Source organism: Ictalurus punctatus, chromosome 7 (genome assembly GCF_001660625.3).
Source record: "Ictalurus punctatus breed USDA103 chromosome 7, Coco_2.0, whole genome shotgun sequence".
NCBI classification, from domain to species: Eukaryota; Metazoa; Chordata; class Actinopteri; order Siluriformes; family Ictaluridae; genus Ictalurus; species Ictalurus punctatus.
In genome coordinates, this window is record NC_030422.2 from 18,834,839 (window position 1) to 18,853,006 (window position 18,168).

An 18,168-nucleotide genomic window follows, 5' to 3' on the forward strand; every position below is an offset into this window, starting at 1 on the left:
GGTCTGTAAATGTTTGTTTGTGTGTGTGTGTGTGTTGCACAGGGTATAGTTTCTCTTTGTCTGCAGTTTGAGAGGTTACTCCAAACCCATCTCCCGCAGCTCTTCTATCATTTACAAGAGATCGGGGCCCAACCGTAAGTCTGAAGCACAGTATATCCCCCTTATTTGTTGTATAGTATTTTGTGGGTCATTGAATATATTATGCAGTGGTTAAGGTTCTGGGTTACTGAACAGAAGGTCAGGGGATCAAGCCCCAGCACCCCAAGCTGCCACTGTTGGGCTCTTGAGCAAGGCCCTTAACCCTCTCTGCTCCAGGGGTGCTGTATCATAGCTGACCCTGCGCTCTGACCCCAACTTCCGAACAAGCTGGGATATGCGAAACACAGAATTTCACTGTGCTGGAATGTATATGTGACAAATAAAGGCTTCTTCTTTTCTCTTCTGTAATACTGGGTCAGTGTATTGATAGTCAATTTAGATTTACATTTGCATTAGAGACCATTAGTAGAAACCTTTTGTGAGTAATACTACTGTCTGATGTTTATATGTTTATGTTTATTATTACATGACCTGCAAGATTGCTTTAATATTTCATCATACTCTGGCTAGTCAGATACAATCAGTCCCAGAAGCAAAAGACCATCTTCTTGGATTCACTATTCAAATGGCACCATCTAGTGTTTATGACATACACATACAAGTCTTTCCGCCTCATAAAAAAAAAAAAAAAACATATCAGAAATTCTTAAATTACATTTTGGGCATTTTTACCGTTTACTTCTAGTGTTTGTCCCACCAGCAATTTATTTAATTTATGTAATTTATTTATTTTATTTATTTATTTATTTATTTATTTAATAATCTATCGCACAGCATTTCCAGACCTAGGCACTAACATGGGACACACATGAAGAACTCACAATCTTTGGACAATAGGGTGAACACTTTTACCATCAAGCCACTTGGGATTAGAGCTTTGAAAATGTGACATTTTGAAAAAATATCTAAGCTTTCATACTGGTGATAAATTAAGTTTTCCCCCTCAGATTGCGTATCGCCTTTAAGTGGATGGTTCGGGCTTTCTCTGGCTATCTATCCACTGACCAACTCTTGTTGCTATGGGACCGTATCCTTGGCTACGAGTCCTTAGAGTTAGTAGCAGGTGGGTCAATCCTTCGACTTACAGTCAGAAACTATTTGCTTAAACTTGTATACGGATCACTTTTAACACTTTTTTCTTGACAGACTCTGAATAAATAAATAAATATATTCATAATGTTTTTCTTGTATAGCTTTCAGTTTTTCCTTTTTTTTGTTTTTTTTAAACCTGAATTTCAAGGTGCTGTCCTTTTATAAATGGTACAGAAACGAAGCCTATCATTTGTACACTAACATTTGATTGGCTGTCCTTCTCATTTCCTTTCTAGTTCTGGCGGCTGCCGTCTTCATGTTCCGGGCTGAAAATCTGATGGAGGTGACATCACTGGCCTCAGCGGAGGTGAGCGTGTGTGCATGAGAGAAGGCGAAAGGTACTGAAATAGCGTGTTGACTTGCAGCCAGCATCAGTAACCCAGTCTCCCTAAGGCACGTCTTAGAATCGCTGGCCTGGACGTTTTTAAATTCAGACCAGCCTCCCTCCTGGCCCCAAATGTCTAGATCCAAATGCATTACTGCTTGCAAAAAAGCAGTTTTGTGTGTTTTTCTATAGAGAGTAAGCTTCTGTAACATGTTATTTCCGAGGCTTATATGGATTATGTTTAGTTTGCTGCTAATGTAGAATGCACATGTGTGTATGGATAGTGTTTTCCCATTGACTCGAAAAAGATTCCTACAATATTTTTAATTAGTAACACTTTAACATAGTGAACTGTCACATGAATAGCTAGCATTTTAAGAGCAGCATCATTTGTTGCTGTCTCAGGCGACAGTTGGATTGACAGCTGTAGTAAAATTTCATCTGAGCCGCTGGCGGTGGCCCACGGGCCGTAACACACTGACGCACGGCCTTGAGGCGAAGAAGGGAAGATGCTGCTGCGCGCTATCTGCCTGCTCACATAGCACCTGGCCCTGCTGAAGAACATATCATAATATACAATATTTTTAGCACCTAGGGCCTGGGGTCTGAAACTGTAGAAGCCTGCAAACATGATAGGAGCCTCTAAATTTACTTGCCACCATGCCTAAAAGGCCAGAGCTTGAGAATGCTAATGTAGAATGCATAACCCATTCTCAAGCTCTGGCCTTTTAGCCTTTATGGCAAGTAGATGAATTGATTGCACATCCACACCTTCCTCCATTGTTCAGCATCAGAGTCTGCAGAACCTGCAGTGCCTACTCATCTATGCCCTCTTAGGGTGGCATCTCTGGACACCGTTTTCTGAAGCAGAAACAGAATGGCATGGTTTTGAGGTGATTAAGTAAAAGCTTTATTATAAATTAATTAAAACATTTATTATTTTGGGTAAAACATGAGCAGGTGTGCTGTTTGAGGAAAACAATCAAGGATGGGGTGGTGTAACACTGTTACCCCCTGGTAGGGCTGGGCCGTGTCGTATCCTCCATGATATATTGGTACAGTTCCTCCCCATGATAAGAATTTGTCATCTTGCGATAAATTCTATGAATATATTTGATGACGTGTTTACACGCCGCAACGTGGGAATTTCACATATAGAACGAGAACGGGCATGGCGGAAGACGAGGTTCCAACCCTACCCGAGGAAGAAGACTTAATCCCCCCAAAAGGAGTTTCCTCTGTAATATGGAAGTGGTTCGGATACAGAAGTTCAGATGTGAATCAAACGTCTGTGATTTGTAAAGTGCGTCAAAAACCTCTATGAACAAAGGGTGGAAACGCATCAAATTTGTTCCACCACCTACAAGCAAAAACACAGACCACTGTATACTCATGTGACTTGTGGCCAAAAAAATAGTGTTGAATGTTACTTTCTTCATATTTGTTACTGCAAAATCTGCCATGAAATATCGTGATATAATTTTAAGTCTATATCGCCCATCCCTACCCTCTGAAAATGGATTATTTTCCAATGACACATGTACCAATGTGTCTTACACCACAGAGGAATAGTTTTATTCATAATGAACAGTAAGATACTCTGTCCTCCCCCGTGTTTGGAAACTTACAGATTGTTACAAAGCACTGACACTGAAGACTTCTTCCATAAATGTTACAGAAATGTCTCCTAATGGAAATTGTCCATATCAACAGTTACGCACTTTTCTTTGTAACGCAACGAGATTTTTCTTAAACACGTTATCAGTCTTAGTTTACGTGGAGTGTCCACTATACAAGTCCCTGCGCATGAGCTGTTAATGTAGAAACGATAACGGCGCATTAATATAAACCTGCCATTTTTGTTACCACCAGAACTGTAGTCAGTGCCGTTCTTTTATATAGAATGAATCACTGTCTTCTGATTTGGGAATTCAACAGCAGGGTGGTATAACAGTATTTCATAGACGTGAAGTTTTTTTAAGGGGGTTTGTGTCACACCCATAGCATTAGAATTGAGTAAACGCAAACAGCTTAAACTCATACGCTGAATTGAACATGGCTCAGTTCAATTCCTAACACATCCTGTTGTGATGTGCTTTGAAGATCCTCATTATAAAGACTAAAATGGCTTTTGTGTAAAGTGGCTTTCCCTGTGTGCCCTGACCCCATTGTGGCATACTGTACATCAATGTTTTGTTCATAAATGTTGCATTGAAATGGCGGTTTAACGTCTCCTTTAGTTATTTATCGTGTCCTTTTTTGTCACAGGCTGTACTTGCTGACCTTTCTACCCTTAAGGTCCTGCCCCTCCTGCAGATATTCCTCTTTGCTACAGGCATCTGAGGACCATGTTGTGTGGATGCATGTCATCTCGAAGGGATAAGCTGTGTCCATGACAACTAAGTTAAGTGACAAGACTGTTGATGTAGAAGTGGCAGTGTATGAATTCTCCGTGCCATGAAATCAATAAGGTTGGCTTTTAATCAGTCTGCATGTTCCAGCAGGTCTATAGTGAATATACTGCTTTAAAGGATTTAACACTGACATACCTTCATGATGGATTGTGTCATATTACATCCTAATAATATTTGTAACAAGTATGGGAATAACAGCTGCTTTCACCAGTGACAGATGTATTACTGATCTACAGTGCCCTTCAGAATTATTTCTGGAAAATGAGCTTAATTAATATATGTAGTAAGTGATATGAGGATACTATATAGTTTTCATGAGTAGTGCATTTTTTTTTCTTTTTTTTTTCAGTAAAACAAAACACTGTTTCAAAATTGTGGCACACTTGCGGTTTAATTATTACACAGTCCCTCCAGGATTTTGCGATCTTCAGAGGATATTCGGAGGAGCTCGCAAATTTTCCTCAGATTTGGGCCAAGACAGGTCATGTGATGTCATCACGACACACGTACAGCCAAAGCCCTCTTCGATTCATGTGCGTTGAACATGAGTACAGCTAAAAGGTCTCGTTTGCCAACAAACATCACTGCAAAAAACTATTTTGCCAATTCAAGTAGTTTTCCGCAAAAAATTGAAATAAAGCACAAAAAACTCTGCAAGTTGTATCACAAATTTTGAAAAAAATAAGTCACAGCAAAATCAAGAATTTTTGGCCACAACAATCACAAAAAACTCTGCTGAATCCTGTACAGACTGATTACAGCACTGACTGTAATCCCTGTTGACGGATGTCAGAATGTTTTTATATTTTATGTTCGAGGTAAACAGACCTCCTTTATGTCCTCCTACCCAGGGTGTATCTCTACCTCATGCTCAGTCAGGGTCCAGCACGACAATTTTAAGGATAAAGCGGTTACTGCATATGAAGCAAGGAATGATTTTTTTTTTTCAAGAATAAAAAGCTTATTACCAGCCATCCATTATCTGTACCGCTTATCCTACACAGGGTCACAGGGTAGCCTGGAGCCTATCCCAGGAAACCCAGGGCATAAGGCGGGGGACACCCTGGATGGGGGTGCCAACCCATCGCAGGGCACAATCGCATACACATTCACACAAACCACCATGTGTTTGTACTGGGGGAGGAAACTGGAGTACCTACAGTACAGGGAGAACATGCAAACTCCATGCACATCGGGTGGTGGTGGGATTTGAACCCCCAACCCCAGAGGTGCGAGGCAAGCATATTAACCACTAAGCCACCGTTCCCCCCCTTCACACGTTTATGAGAGGAAATACTATCATTTAAAAAGTAGTTCCTATGGGAATGTTTTTCATCAGATCAGTCGTTTGCGTGGGATCTTTGTGTGTTGTCTTTATTTTATATTGTTCATTTTCCTCATTTCTATGAAGGGTGCACTATAAATAACAATATGCTTATAATAATAGGCTTAAATAATGTATTACAAACATTTATGAAGTATGCTATAATCTGTTTCCAGAAGTGGAAGAAGAAAATCCATGCAGTAATACAGAAGACTAGGAAATAATGTCACTGATAATTCATTAGCGCCATAAACTCACTTGTGGTATATAGTGCCAGACATTTTAAAGGTATACACTGATTAGACGTGTGCCTAAGACGAAACAAGATTTCTATTAAATGCCAGTATGTACATCGTTGTAGTTTTAAGTGCAAACATTTTGTTTTTATTGTGTTCACAGCTTCTTTATTACATATCTAGGCCTTTTTTTATTATTTGTGATGCACATTATGTAAGCAAAGGGCCATATGCATGTGCTTGAAAAAGTCACATTATTATATGAGTTATGAAAAACAAGCATGTTATTATGTGACATGTAAATCTGCCTGAAGCCTATGATGCAGATTTGGCTTGTACTGGGTCATTACATAAAACCCCCATCATATATTCTCAGAACAGGAATGATCCTACTACTGTATGTTGTATTGCTGCACAATGTCAGTATGTTCAACATGTCAATAATTACATTTCTGAAGTTTTATTGAAACTGCACTACTACTTTGATTATTCTTCAGTATTTGCTTTCCAAGCTTCAACAAATGAAGAATGCCTTTTTATTCTTTATATGATTTTTAAACAGACTTTTAGGTTTAGGTTTGTAGAATGACTATTGCAGAATGACACGTTTGAAAGCTGTTATAAAGATCCATACACGTTTATTAATTTACAATTACAATGTAATTTAGACAGTTTGGTGTCTTTTTTAATTGTTGTTATCTTGTAGAAGCTTAAATTATATGTACGGAATAAAACATTATGCTGTTATAGGAAAATAATCAACATTGAGGTGGCGTGATGCAGCATTACTGTTACCACCCCATAGTTTATTATTGTCAGATAAAAGCACATCTGAAAGTGCTCTATTCCTCTTATACCACAGCAATTTGCCAAAATTATTATTATTTTTTAAAAATCTGTTTAGGAATGACACATTGTACATATGTATCTGTTTATGGTTACGTTTAATGTTGTGGAATATCTGCTGAACAAGTTAGTTCCTGTTTTCAGTTCATTATAGCAGCGATAAACAGCTGTTCCTTTTTTTTAACAAGTTAACAAGGCTTTAATAAAATGAAATAAAAGAAAAAAACACAAAGATCTGTCTCGTAAAAAATGCTTAAAAATGCTGACACTGGATTCTTGTTCCAAAAATGCTAAATAAATGTCTGCTCACAGAAAACTTTACACTATCAACAGTTACGGGTTTTTAAATTTTACTTGTTTGTGTGGCCACCAAACAAATCCTTATGAATTACCTGTTACTATCGAAATGTTAACGTATTAAAATCATCACATTAATATAAACCTGTAATTTACCTTGGAGCCAGGACTATTGTCAGAGTCACAGAAAATGAATCAACATCCTCTGACCAGTCAGAATCGAGAATTCTGTATGGCACATTTGCTTATATTTGTCATTAGCATTTATCATACCATATATTTATCAATGTTCATGCTAATTAGGATTTCAAAAATAATTAGCCTATTTAACCGCCTCTGACTGCCCAAAATCATTCATACTATACTAATTCATAGAAAAAAATAATATGCACCCATTGGCTAACACTGGCTATGACCGAAAACATTACTATGCATGCTATGAATAATAATACATCAGCCATTGCTTACATACCTATGTTGACCTTTTTGACAAAATATTTAATTAGTTCATTTGTAGGTTTAGACCTAGTTAATGTTAGCATCATTAACTTAGTAGAAAGGCACCCTGGCTTATAGTAAAGCACTCTCTTAACTTCTTTGCCATGTGCTTAGCCTGTCTATATCCCCCTGCTAGCTGCTTGGCTGTCTGCCTCCTTCGCTCCTGCCTGTGTGCTCATATCAAATTATGCCTGTCTTCAATTTTTCTGAGCTGCTTCTCTCTCCCTGTGCCTCACACACACACACACACACACACACACACATAAGCTCTGCAAGGTGGCGTTTCTGGGCCCATCTGCCACCTGTTTGTGCAGCTTCCCATGCCATGACCTGCTTATCACTTATGAATCCCTGCTAGTTTTTAAAACTCTGTAATTCTTGTATTGAACTTCACTTAGCGTTGCCTAGAGGGTTTGGTAGTTTTCAGCCCGCCATTCAAAATTGTTCTAAAAGACAACAACAAAAAATTTGAGTCCAAAATGAGATCAGAGTCATTTACATTTTTTCTGTGTTTCTTGTGTTTTTCATTTTAGTTTCATAATTAAGAACCATAAATTAAGCTTTTTATACTGTTAAAGGTTACAAATAACACTGTCACTAAAACTAAACCCGGATGTGGATGTTGAAAAACAGTTCTAGTGGGTGTGATACGCTCTCTCACCAGAAGTGAATAAAATGACAAAGGTTTAATCTAATAGGCCTATTAGGTGCAGAAAGACATCAGCTGGGCTCTGTTAATTTTACATATTTAATTGTTAAATTCTACATAGCAATACAGTGTTATTTTTAAATGTACTGGATTGTGGGTAAACCAAATTAAATTGAGTACATTCCAATGACTCTATATAATAGTTTACAATTTGGTGATTTACTCTGTAGCCACTAAATCCCACTGTGCAGTTTTAAAGCCTTTTTTTGGTCAAATTGAATGTTGCCATGTTGTCCGAGTCCATCTTGGCTGGATGGACAATGCGTCTATTTCTCGCCCCCCATATTAGTCTTGGACACGCCCCTGCTTAATGCCGGCAGTGCGCACTTTGAGAGCTATTACCTGAAATGCAACGTAAGATGGCGCATCGAATGCGGTAAGTACAGCATTATTCATTAATATGTAAAATGCTAAACTGTAGGTTGTATATTGATTTTACAATTGTCAGAAAAAGATTTTAAAGCTACCATTTGCTAGCTAAGTGACACTCACTAAATCTTCATGTTAATCAAAGTAATGTAAGTACAAGTAACTAATGTACCAGCTGAACTATACTGGCAAACAGCAGTCAACTTTTACACTTAACCTAAATACTTAAAATGTAAATTATTCTTCTCTTCCATTCACTAACATGGCAATGGACGAGGTTAGAAATTGTACTAGAGTGCCTCAGAGACATTTTGGCTTAATTCTTAAACCCCTGTTACAATGTCCATGCTTATATACAATCATTGGTCACCCATGCGCCTTGTTTTCCAGCATAAATTAAGTGCAGAAAGATTGGGGGAAACCATCCAATCTGGCAACATTATCCACCCCATAATCCAGCATTACACCAGAATTACATCAACACCAGCTAAATATACTGTGTATATGATTTGCAAATGGTGAGACAAACCTCTCAGAGATGTGATTTGAGGTCAGACTTTGGGTAACAATTAACGTGGAAATGCTTGCAAGAGTTGCAAGCCATCCTGTGCTACCATGTTCAGTGTTCCCATCTGTAGTGCCTTAAGAAAAAAGCGAAGTGACAAATCTTGTGACTTTTTGAGCAGATGTTGGTGTCTGTCCTGCACTCAATATAGCTTCCTAGCTCACATCACAGCTGCTGGTTCTGTGAGTTGAGACTAAACTGCAGGTTTATTTGACTCACCACTAGTTGCACTTGCACAAGCCTATATTCCTAGTGACCGAGCACGTATCACCATTTTCCCCAATGACCTCTATTTTTCCCAAAGACCAATCACTGATAACCATTACTCCAACCAATCACTGATCACCATGGTTCCCAAAGACCAATCACTGATTACTACTGTTCAAAATGACCAATCACCTATCATCATTGTTCCCAACATCCAATCACTGATAACTATATCCCCATTAACCTGGCCACACCTGGCCATCCCAGTCACAAACACCGCTCATGATATCATACTGCCTCCACGAACCGTCTTGGGAAGAACACAGAGGGCCAAAGCCATATATCCTGCAGCTGTTAAACCAATGGGAGCACAACATGCAGAGATATCGACTCCAAGTCCAGAAAAAAGGAGGGAAGACCTGTGGGACCCCCAGTTAACCTCGATCACCTCCCATCAGTGCAACTACAGCAAGTAAAACAGCTGATGAGAGCAGAGAGTAGTGCTTTTGCAAGGGATGGGAATGATGTTGGGAGCATTCCATCGCTCCAGCTCAAGATTTGCCTCAATGACTCCACGCCTGTCCGGCAAACATATATCTCAGTACCAAAGCCGCTACATAAAGAGGTAAAAGAATACCTTGAAGACCTACTGAACAGGGGCTGGATTCAAAAATCAAAATCTCCCTACTCCAGTCCCATCTTTTGCATGCGGAAAAAGGATGGCAGTCTCCACCTGTGCTGTGATTATCGGGACCTAAACAGGAAGTCCATCCCCGACCGCCACCCGATTCCACGCATACAGGATATGCTGGACAGCCTGAAAGGAAGTGACTGGTTTTCTGTCGTAGATCAGGGAAAGGCATATCACCAAGGCTTCCTGGAAGAGTCAAGCCACCCGCTCACTGCCTTCGTCACGCCATGGGGATTATATGAGTGGGTAAGCATTCCCTTTGGATTATCATCTGCTCCTGCAGAGTTTCAATGATCAATGGAAGAGTGTCTAGCTGGCCTCCTTGACGAAGTATGCCAGCCTTACTTGGATGACAACCTGGTACACTCCCAGACGTTCGGAAACCATCTCAAGGACTTAAAGGCTATACTGTGTCGTTATCAGAGGTATGGTGTTAAACTGATGCCAAGGAAATGTGAGATCTTTAAGAATGAGGTGAGATTTCTAGGGAGGTTTGTAACCAAGGACGGACATACACTGGACCCGGCTGACATCGCTCTGGTCCAGGTATTGAAAGAAAGGAAACCTGCAACCATTGGAGGGCTGAGGAAAGTCCTGGGATTCCTGTCATATTACCGGCCCTACATCCCTAACTTTTCTAAAATAGCAAAGCCTCTTTATGTCGTACTTACCATGGATAAGTCGGTGAAAGGAGATCCAAGACCAAGGACTGAGAGAAGAAAAGAGAAAAGCAGAGACCAACTGCCATCATCACACCCAGTCACATGGTCAACAAAACAGCATCAGGTACTCTGTCAGTTGATAGACCGTCTCTCTCAGCCACCAGTGTTGGTATATCCTGACTTTGAACAACCATTTGTCCTTCACTGTGATGCCTCACAGGAAGGGCTTGGTGCAGTGCTCTATCAGAAGCAAAACAACAAGTTAGTGGTGATTGCATATGGATCGAGAACTCTGACAGCACCTGAGAAGAATTACCACCTCCATTCAGGAAAGCTGGAGTTCGTCGCAATGAAGTGAGGAAGATGTGAGAGATTATCTTTATTATTCACCACCGTTCACTGTCTACACCGACAACAACCCTTATGTGCTCACCACAGCCAAATTCAATGCAACTACACATAGATGGATGGCCGAACTATCTGACTTCCAATTAAAAATCAAGTATCGCCCTGGTAAAGTTAATGGCGACACAGATGGCCTTTCACGCATGCCCATAGATATGGAGATATACATGCAGACCTACTCAGAAGGGTTGCAACGTGAGGTCATGAACAATGTGACTCAAGCTGTGGCTGTTCAATTGAAGGGAAGTTAACCATGGCTGTGTCCAGTGAACATATCCACCCTGATGACTAAACTGACCGACAGTGAGTGGCAACCAGCCATAGCAGAATACCCAAACATGAATTCGTGAAGAGCCAGAGAGAGGATCCAGTGATCAATAAAGTCCTGCAATACATGACCAAAAAACAGTGGCCCAAAAGAGGAGAACAAGTTTGCAACAACGAGGTAGCTGCACTGATAAGAAAGAGGCAAACACTACATGTTGATGAGGAGGGACTGTTGTATCGGAAAACAGCAAACAGATCTCAACTGGTCTTACCAACAAAGTTCCATGAGCTGGTTTACAAGGAACTACATCAGGATATGGGGCATCTGGGGGTTGAGAGGGCATTGCATCTTATGAGGGACTGCTTTTACTGGCCTCACATGCAAAGGGACATGGAACATTATATCACCCAGGTATGCAGCTGTTTGAAAAATAATCGACCAAATAAACCAACAAGAGTTCCTCTCACTAATATTCTGACCACATACCCATTTGAACTGGTATCCATTGACTTCTTGCACTTGGAGAAGTGTAAGGGATGATATGAATATATTCTGGTCATTATGAACCATTTCACACGGTTCGCCCTGGCCTACCCCTGCAGGAACAAGGCTACAAAAATGGCTGCTGAAAAGATATATGGAGACTTTGTTCTGAGATTTGGATTTCCCACAAGAATCCATCACGACCAGGGGAGAGAGTTTGAGAACAAACTGTTCGCCAAGCTGGAAGAATATAGTGGATCACAGGGTCCCGCACTACACCCTACCACCCACAGGGGAATGCGCAGGTAGAGCGCTTCAACAGGATGCTACTGGCTATGCTCAGAAACCTAACGGACTCAGCGAAAGCAGACTGGAAGACTTCCCTGAATAAGGAGGTTCATGCTTTTAACTGTACATGCAGTGAGGCTACTGGTTATGCTCCCTACTTCCTATTGTTTGGTCGAAACCCAAGACTCCCGATTGACCTTATGTTTGGTTTAACAGCTAAAAATCAAAGCTCCTCCCACCAAAAGTATGCCGAGAAATGGACAGTCCGAATGGAGGAGGCATACAGATTAGCCTCAGAATCTGCCTGCAAGGAAGGGGTGCGAGGGAAAACACTCTACGACAGGAAGGCCTACGGTGTTGACCTAGAACCTGGAGGCAGAGTGTTAATTTGCAATGTGAATGAGAAAGGAGGGCCAGGGAAGCTGAGATCATTCTGGGAAGAACAAGTATATGTGTGTGTGTATACATAACAAGTATATATAACAAAGAGGAAACACCCTGACAGTCTGTTGTATGAACTGAAGCCTGAGAATGGCCAAGGACGAATTAGAATAATCTACTGGAACTTGCTGTTGCCATGTGACTTCCTACCTTTAGAAAAGGAAAAGGTACCTACTGTACCTAGAAAGGTTAAAGGGAAGACAAATCATCAAAAACAAAAAGACAAGGAACAAGAAGAGAACTCAGAAGATGAGGACGACTGGAGATGTATCATCAGACATACGCTAAGCAAAGAGGTCGGGGTTCATTTGAGTGCAGAAGCATCCCGGTTGGATACAGACAATGGAGTGGCTAGAGATGGGCATCTGATTGGGGAGAAGTATACAGAACAAGTAGTACTACCAGATGGAAAGGAGAGTGGGCAGGAGCAGCACAGTGAAATACTAGGTCCTCAATCGGAAGATGAGCCGTCTGGGGACAGTGACCAAGAGGAGGCTGACCATTCACCTGTCCAAGAAAAAAACATTTCTCTGAAATTCCTTTGAGAATAAGAAAACAAAAGAAGTTGTTTACTTACCATAGATTGGGACAGCCTACGATGGCTGATCGATAGGAAATATGTATTTGTTCTTTATGTTGTATAAATAAGTTGGGTTCGTAATGGGTTTATTATCTGTAAAGGGAAGAAGTTATAATTAATATTTTTTTTAGCGGTAGGCACCTGACACTTGCTTACATCAGCAGGGTTTACTTCGCAGTATAAATAGGAAGATTGTAGACTATCCTGTCGTTAAAGTAACTTACTCAGTAACGATACAGATATCCGGACTAAAGGCGGAGGCGGTGGATTGTCATCATGCACAACTACAGCTACTACGTACCTATGACATGAACAGGAGATAAATGCTATATGGGTTACTGGTTACAGTACAGTATTGTTGGTCTGACTCCTACTTGGTTATAGTCTATGTATATACCTCTGTGGTGTACTACTGCAAGATTTCTATTGTGGTCCAGAAAGTGCCGAATGTCGGGTTGCCATTACATTGTGGAGGGGAGGGTGTGAGGAAACTGTTAATAAGAAGACATCTCCCAGAAACTGTTAATAAAAGACACCCCCCCTATTATTTTGGCTGTTGGTATTGGCAGTGATCAGTAAGACTGGAGGCCTGTAATTTTTGTTGTTATAATTATTGAACAATTACCGTTTAAATATTAGTCGCGATGAGAGACAGAAAGAACTTGGTACTCATACCATTAGAGGGAGCTGATGACCAGTGATAGGGGAAAAACACCCGCGAACGCACAGAGCTAGAACATCACTGCTCGGGGTGTTGACGCGCTACTGGCGCAGCGTGTTATGGTCTCTAACGATTAATATGTCTTGTAATTAATTACAGAACATAATGACAATGGTGAGCAAATAAAGAAGCTACATTACCCCAAACATGCATTACTTGTTTTAATGTGTGCAACACGACCATGCATGTGTTTGGATTGGGGAGGAAACCGGACTACCCGGTGGAAAACCCCGCAGCACGGGGAGAACATGCAAACTCCGTACACACAGCAGCGGTAATCGAACCCTCAGCCCTGGAGTTGTGAGACAAACATGCTAACCACTAAGAAAATCTTTCAAATATGCAAACAATCATGATGATTCAGTCAATATGCAATTAGTCAATGGCATCATCTGGCCATTTCTAGTAACTGTTTGAGTGTAGATTAGCTATAGTTTCCCCTGAAAAGTGGAGACCAGGCCCTTGTCTGGACATTTTTGTTTTTCATTAAGCAGTTACAGTGTTGAAGCCGGATATATCTCAGTAGATCTAAAACAAGGTACAACGCTGTGTTTAATATATATACACACCTCAATACATCATGTGTGAGATTTTAAAAGAAAAAATATCTAAATGCTACTTTAAAATAACAATTCAACATTAAAGCGCACCTATGATGGTTTTGAAACATGCCTAGTTTTGTTTTAAAAGTCTGTTGTGATCGGCCTGTGTCTAAAAGGAAACGCCCACTATTATAACGAGTTTCAGATGAAAACTATAGGTGGGTTTTTTGTTACAAACCTACATAGGTTAGCACAGGAAGTAAGTCTGGAATTACTAACTACTCGTTCCAGCTGTTCAGAATCGGCTCCTTCTTTTGGGAGTCAATAACTGTAACTCCATTGGTCGTGCACTTTGATTTTTGAAACTTTGCAGACGTTTTTACATTCACAAACAGCTCTATAAACACACTACATGAAAGGTAATATCTGATAAACCATAATAGGTGCACTTTACCCTATTTAAGAATAGCTCAACAGTAAAAAAAAAAAAAAAAAAAAAAACAAAAACAAAAAAGTAAATAAACAAAATAAGACAAAATGAAACCTGGACTGCAATGAAAACGGACGTTAACATTCCCGCGTTCTGCATTTGGAACGCGCTCATGTGTCTCCGAGCAGCAGCCAATCAGATCCTGCCATGTTGGGACAGTTTGACCAATCATAGCTCACCTCATGGAGGAAAACTTGTCTGGTTTGCCAAGCGGCATTGTGTAGATGCTGGGGCGAAGTTCTGACCGTTTTATTGGAGCGAAAAGCGTCGCATTTGATCCTAACATGACTGAAACGAACATGCTGGTTCTTCAAGCATGTAACATGCAGCACGTTTGCCTCCGAGAGCGATAAAGGAGGGGAAGTGTTGGACAATAGCGCAGCGAGGTGTGTTTCCGTGTCAGGGTTCCAGGAGGAGGATTCCCGCAACACACAACTTCTGACGCGTCCTCTCTTTCCCATTCCGACACTGTCATGCTTCACCGCATCCAGACATCAGTTTAAAGATCTACACGCCGCGCCACGCGGTCATTCTGGCGGGGATGAGTTAGAGAAGAAGTCTTTCCACGCTTTAAATGTGCGCTCGGTAAAAGGGCACACTGTCTCGTGTTGATCTCGGCGTCACAGCTCCAGCTTCGCAGCGCCTCGGAAAAAACCTGTGAAGCGATTTGCATAAGGACTTCCGCCCCTGCCTTTCACTTCTGCATCGACTGGCTGGAGGAGGTGACACGATGCCACACGAGCTGACACGCAAGCTTGCTGATCCGTGCAAGATGTGTCCTAGGAGCCCGTGATTATTATTCGGATCTGTTCGGTTTGGATTTGCATGGACTCCGAGGACGGGATGTGACAGTGTAACTCCTGGAGGCGGATCTTCTTGACACTGTGTGTTCAGTTCGTCATGCTGAAGGGACTACACATGATGTTCGCCTCCTCTCTGTGGAACTATAGACATTATTCTGTTTGACTCCACGCACTGGATACATATTAATTACCCGGCTTTGATTTGGGGAGGGAGGGATTGTAGCCTCTTTCTTTCTTTCTTTCTTTCTTTCTTTCTGTCTTTCTTTCTTTTTCTCTCTCTCTCACCTGGTTGGAAGGGATGTTCCTCCTCAGTTCACACTGTTGTCTTTGGGTCTTTTGGACATGGCTTAGGAAGTAACTGAGGTGTTAGTAAAGAGACCGGCTTTTTGTTGTTGTTGTTGTTGTTGTTGTTTTTAAATCAAACTAGCACATAAACCTCTAATCCGGCTAGTCATTAATGTGGTGATTTGTTTCAGTCAGCCTGGCGCAGGCAGTATGAACCATTTCTGACGGAGGTCGGTATTTTTAAAAATCTTCTTTTAATGTTTTTTTTTAAAATAGCCTAGACTTGTATGAAACAGAGACATAATTACTTCAAGTAGAAGTCGCTGAGAGATATACTGTGCGTTAGCGTGTAATATTATATGCGCTGGTATTCTGACTACTCTTGCGTTTGGCCTTACTGTCTGCTGAATTAAGGCTACACTTTCCCTGACACTTTGGACGGCCACGCTGGCTTCATTTTTAAACATTTTTATTTTTTGGTGCTTTTTCCAGAAAATTCACTTGTGTTTTTTTTTTTTGAGAGAGAGAGACTGAGAGAGAGTGAGAGAGAGGGAGAGGGAGAGAGAGAGAGAGAGAGTGAGTGTCCTTTCCTGCCGTGGGAGGAATTGAAAGCTTGTCGTCCATCATGTCTCACTTGTCTGGGTTAGCGCTCGCTTTGCTACGTGGACTCCTCATCTGTGCTCTTGTGGGATTAGAGCTGTGCTTTTCAGGAGCTCTGGTTACTCCGGACACCACCATTGTGTCAACTCCAGGTAAGTTAAAGCCTCCAAAAAGGCTATTTTTGTAAACATTTGTACTCCTCCATGCTTCTCAAAAAAGGCCAGACGCGGTTCTGGGTGCAAGCTGAAAATCGCTCCGCCGCAGGAGGTTCGGTGTGGTTTAGGATCACCTGTGTGTGTGAGCGAGAGAGAGAGACAAAAAGGAGATTCTCATCAGCTACTAATTACATCTTACAGTAGACCCTAATTTAATTGTTATTTTGAATCACGTCGTCATTGCTTTGACAAGGGGACTAGCTCTTTCAGGAGCAGGAGTGATGAGGTAAACCCCATCCTTCCCTCAGGATTCCCAGCACAGTGCAGGGGATTCCTCCCCCTCTCTCTCTCACACACACACACAGCCTACTGTCGGATGGAGCTTTGCAACAATAATACAAAATGCTGCAATATGCAGACCCCCTCCAACCAATCACTAAACGCGTCCTGCTGCATCATCTTCTGCCGATCCATTCAGTCATCTTCAGTCAACCACTTTATCCTGGTCAAGGTCGTGGCGGATCCGGATTCTCTCCCCGCAACAACGGGCTTGATGGGGGAATCCAGTACAGATGCGATGGCAGTCCATCACAGGGCACCATGCACACCACACGGCGTTCACACAGGGCATGCTACTGAGAGCTGAGAACAAACCGGGGAACCCGGAGGAAATAGTCTTCCTTGAGTTGAGGAAGAGTTGATTATATGTAGGAGTTCAAGCCTTGTGTCAGATCACATTAGCTATGTAAATTTTTTTTTTTATGTGAATTTTGGGATATTGCAAAAAAAACACAAAAAAAACAGCTAGATGGAAACACCAGGTACGAATAAAATCTTCAAAGTGCGCATAAAAAAAACTTAGGTGCTGAATTGAGGCGGATAATGATTCTTTTTTAATTCGATAAGAAGACATGCACGTGTAGTATGATAGAAACGCATTTCCCGAATAAATTCCTCGAGGCTGATCAAAAAAGTCATGTGACTATGCCTTAGCAAAGCGTGGGATTGGATAATTGGGTCAGAAACGTAAAAATGTCAGTGTGAGATGCGGCAGTTTCCCCGGAAGAGACGTTTTTGTTCTCTTGAACACAAGGGATGGAAACGGTGCTTTATTTGCAAATGATTTATGCGATATTCCAAATGTTTGCTTAAGTTAAGCAACATGGATGGAAACATAGCTATTGTCTGTGCTTACATACACACAACATAATAATAATAATAATAATAATAATAATAATAATAATAGTAATAATAATAATAATAATAATATGATAATTAGCTCATTTTGACAGTTACCAGATTATGCAACTGCATACTACAGTGTCACACATCAGCAAAGACACCTGAATTTGATCTATTTCCCCCCCGCCCCCCAGAGCAGTGTAAATAAATCAAATAAATATTTGCCAGTAAAGCAATAAAGTTACTCTATGTAAAACAAACCACTAAGTAGTTCAGTAAACATCCCTATAAAGGTGCGTATAGTATGTATTTAACAGTGAATCTGATAATTGATGTAGTCATGTAGACCTGAATGTTATCACGTTAATTAAATGCACGTAATTAATGCTGGTTTAATTATGTCCATGCTGACATACTAATTGTGTCTACCACTGTGAGCTTCATGGGTTCTTTTCTGGTTTTCATGAGTTATATAGTAATACCCAAATCCAGTAAAATCTCCGGTCTTATAACATACTGTGCAGTAGTCTTAGGCACATGCAAAGATGCCTTCAAACATAATGAAATTGAAATGTTTCTCCAATTAAAAAA

General features: G+C 40.9%; 2 protein-coding genes across 4 annotated transcripts in view; both read left to right on the plus strand.

The window, feature by feature from the left end:
- Positions 1-7,077, plus strand: part of tbc1d19 (TBC1 domain family, member 19) — a 33,982-nt gene extending 26,905 nt beyond the window's left edge. Inside the window, exons 18-21 of the mRNA XM_017472266.3 lie at positions 43-134; positions 1,047-1,162; positions 1,428-1,498; positions 3,785-7,077. Coding sequence (XP_017327755.1) covers positions 43-134; positions 1,047-1,162; positions 1,428-1,498; positions 3,785-3,859 — 354 coding nt within the window. The 3' untranslated portion in view covers positions 3,860-7,077. The remainder of the gene's footprint in view (positions 1-42; positions 135-1,046; positions 1,163-1,427; positions 1,499-3,784) is intronic.
- A 7,657-nt stretch (positions 7,078-14,734) lies between these two features.
- Positions 14,735-18,168, plus strand: part of stim2b (stromal interaction molecule 2b) — a 63,150-nt gene continuing 59,716 nt past the window's right edge. The window contains exon 1 of one of the 3 annotated variants that reach the window (XM_017472265.3): positions 14,735-16,392. In XM_017472265.3, the coding sequence (XP_017327754.1) occupies positions 16,266-16,392 (127 nt within the window). In that variant the 5' untranslated portion in view covers positions 14,735-16,265. The remainder of the gene's footprint in view (positions 16,393-18,168) is intronic. The other 2 variants (XM_017472263.3, XM_017472264.3) reach the window with 2 other exon arrangements.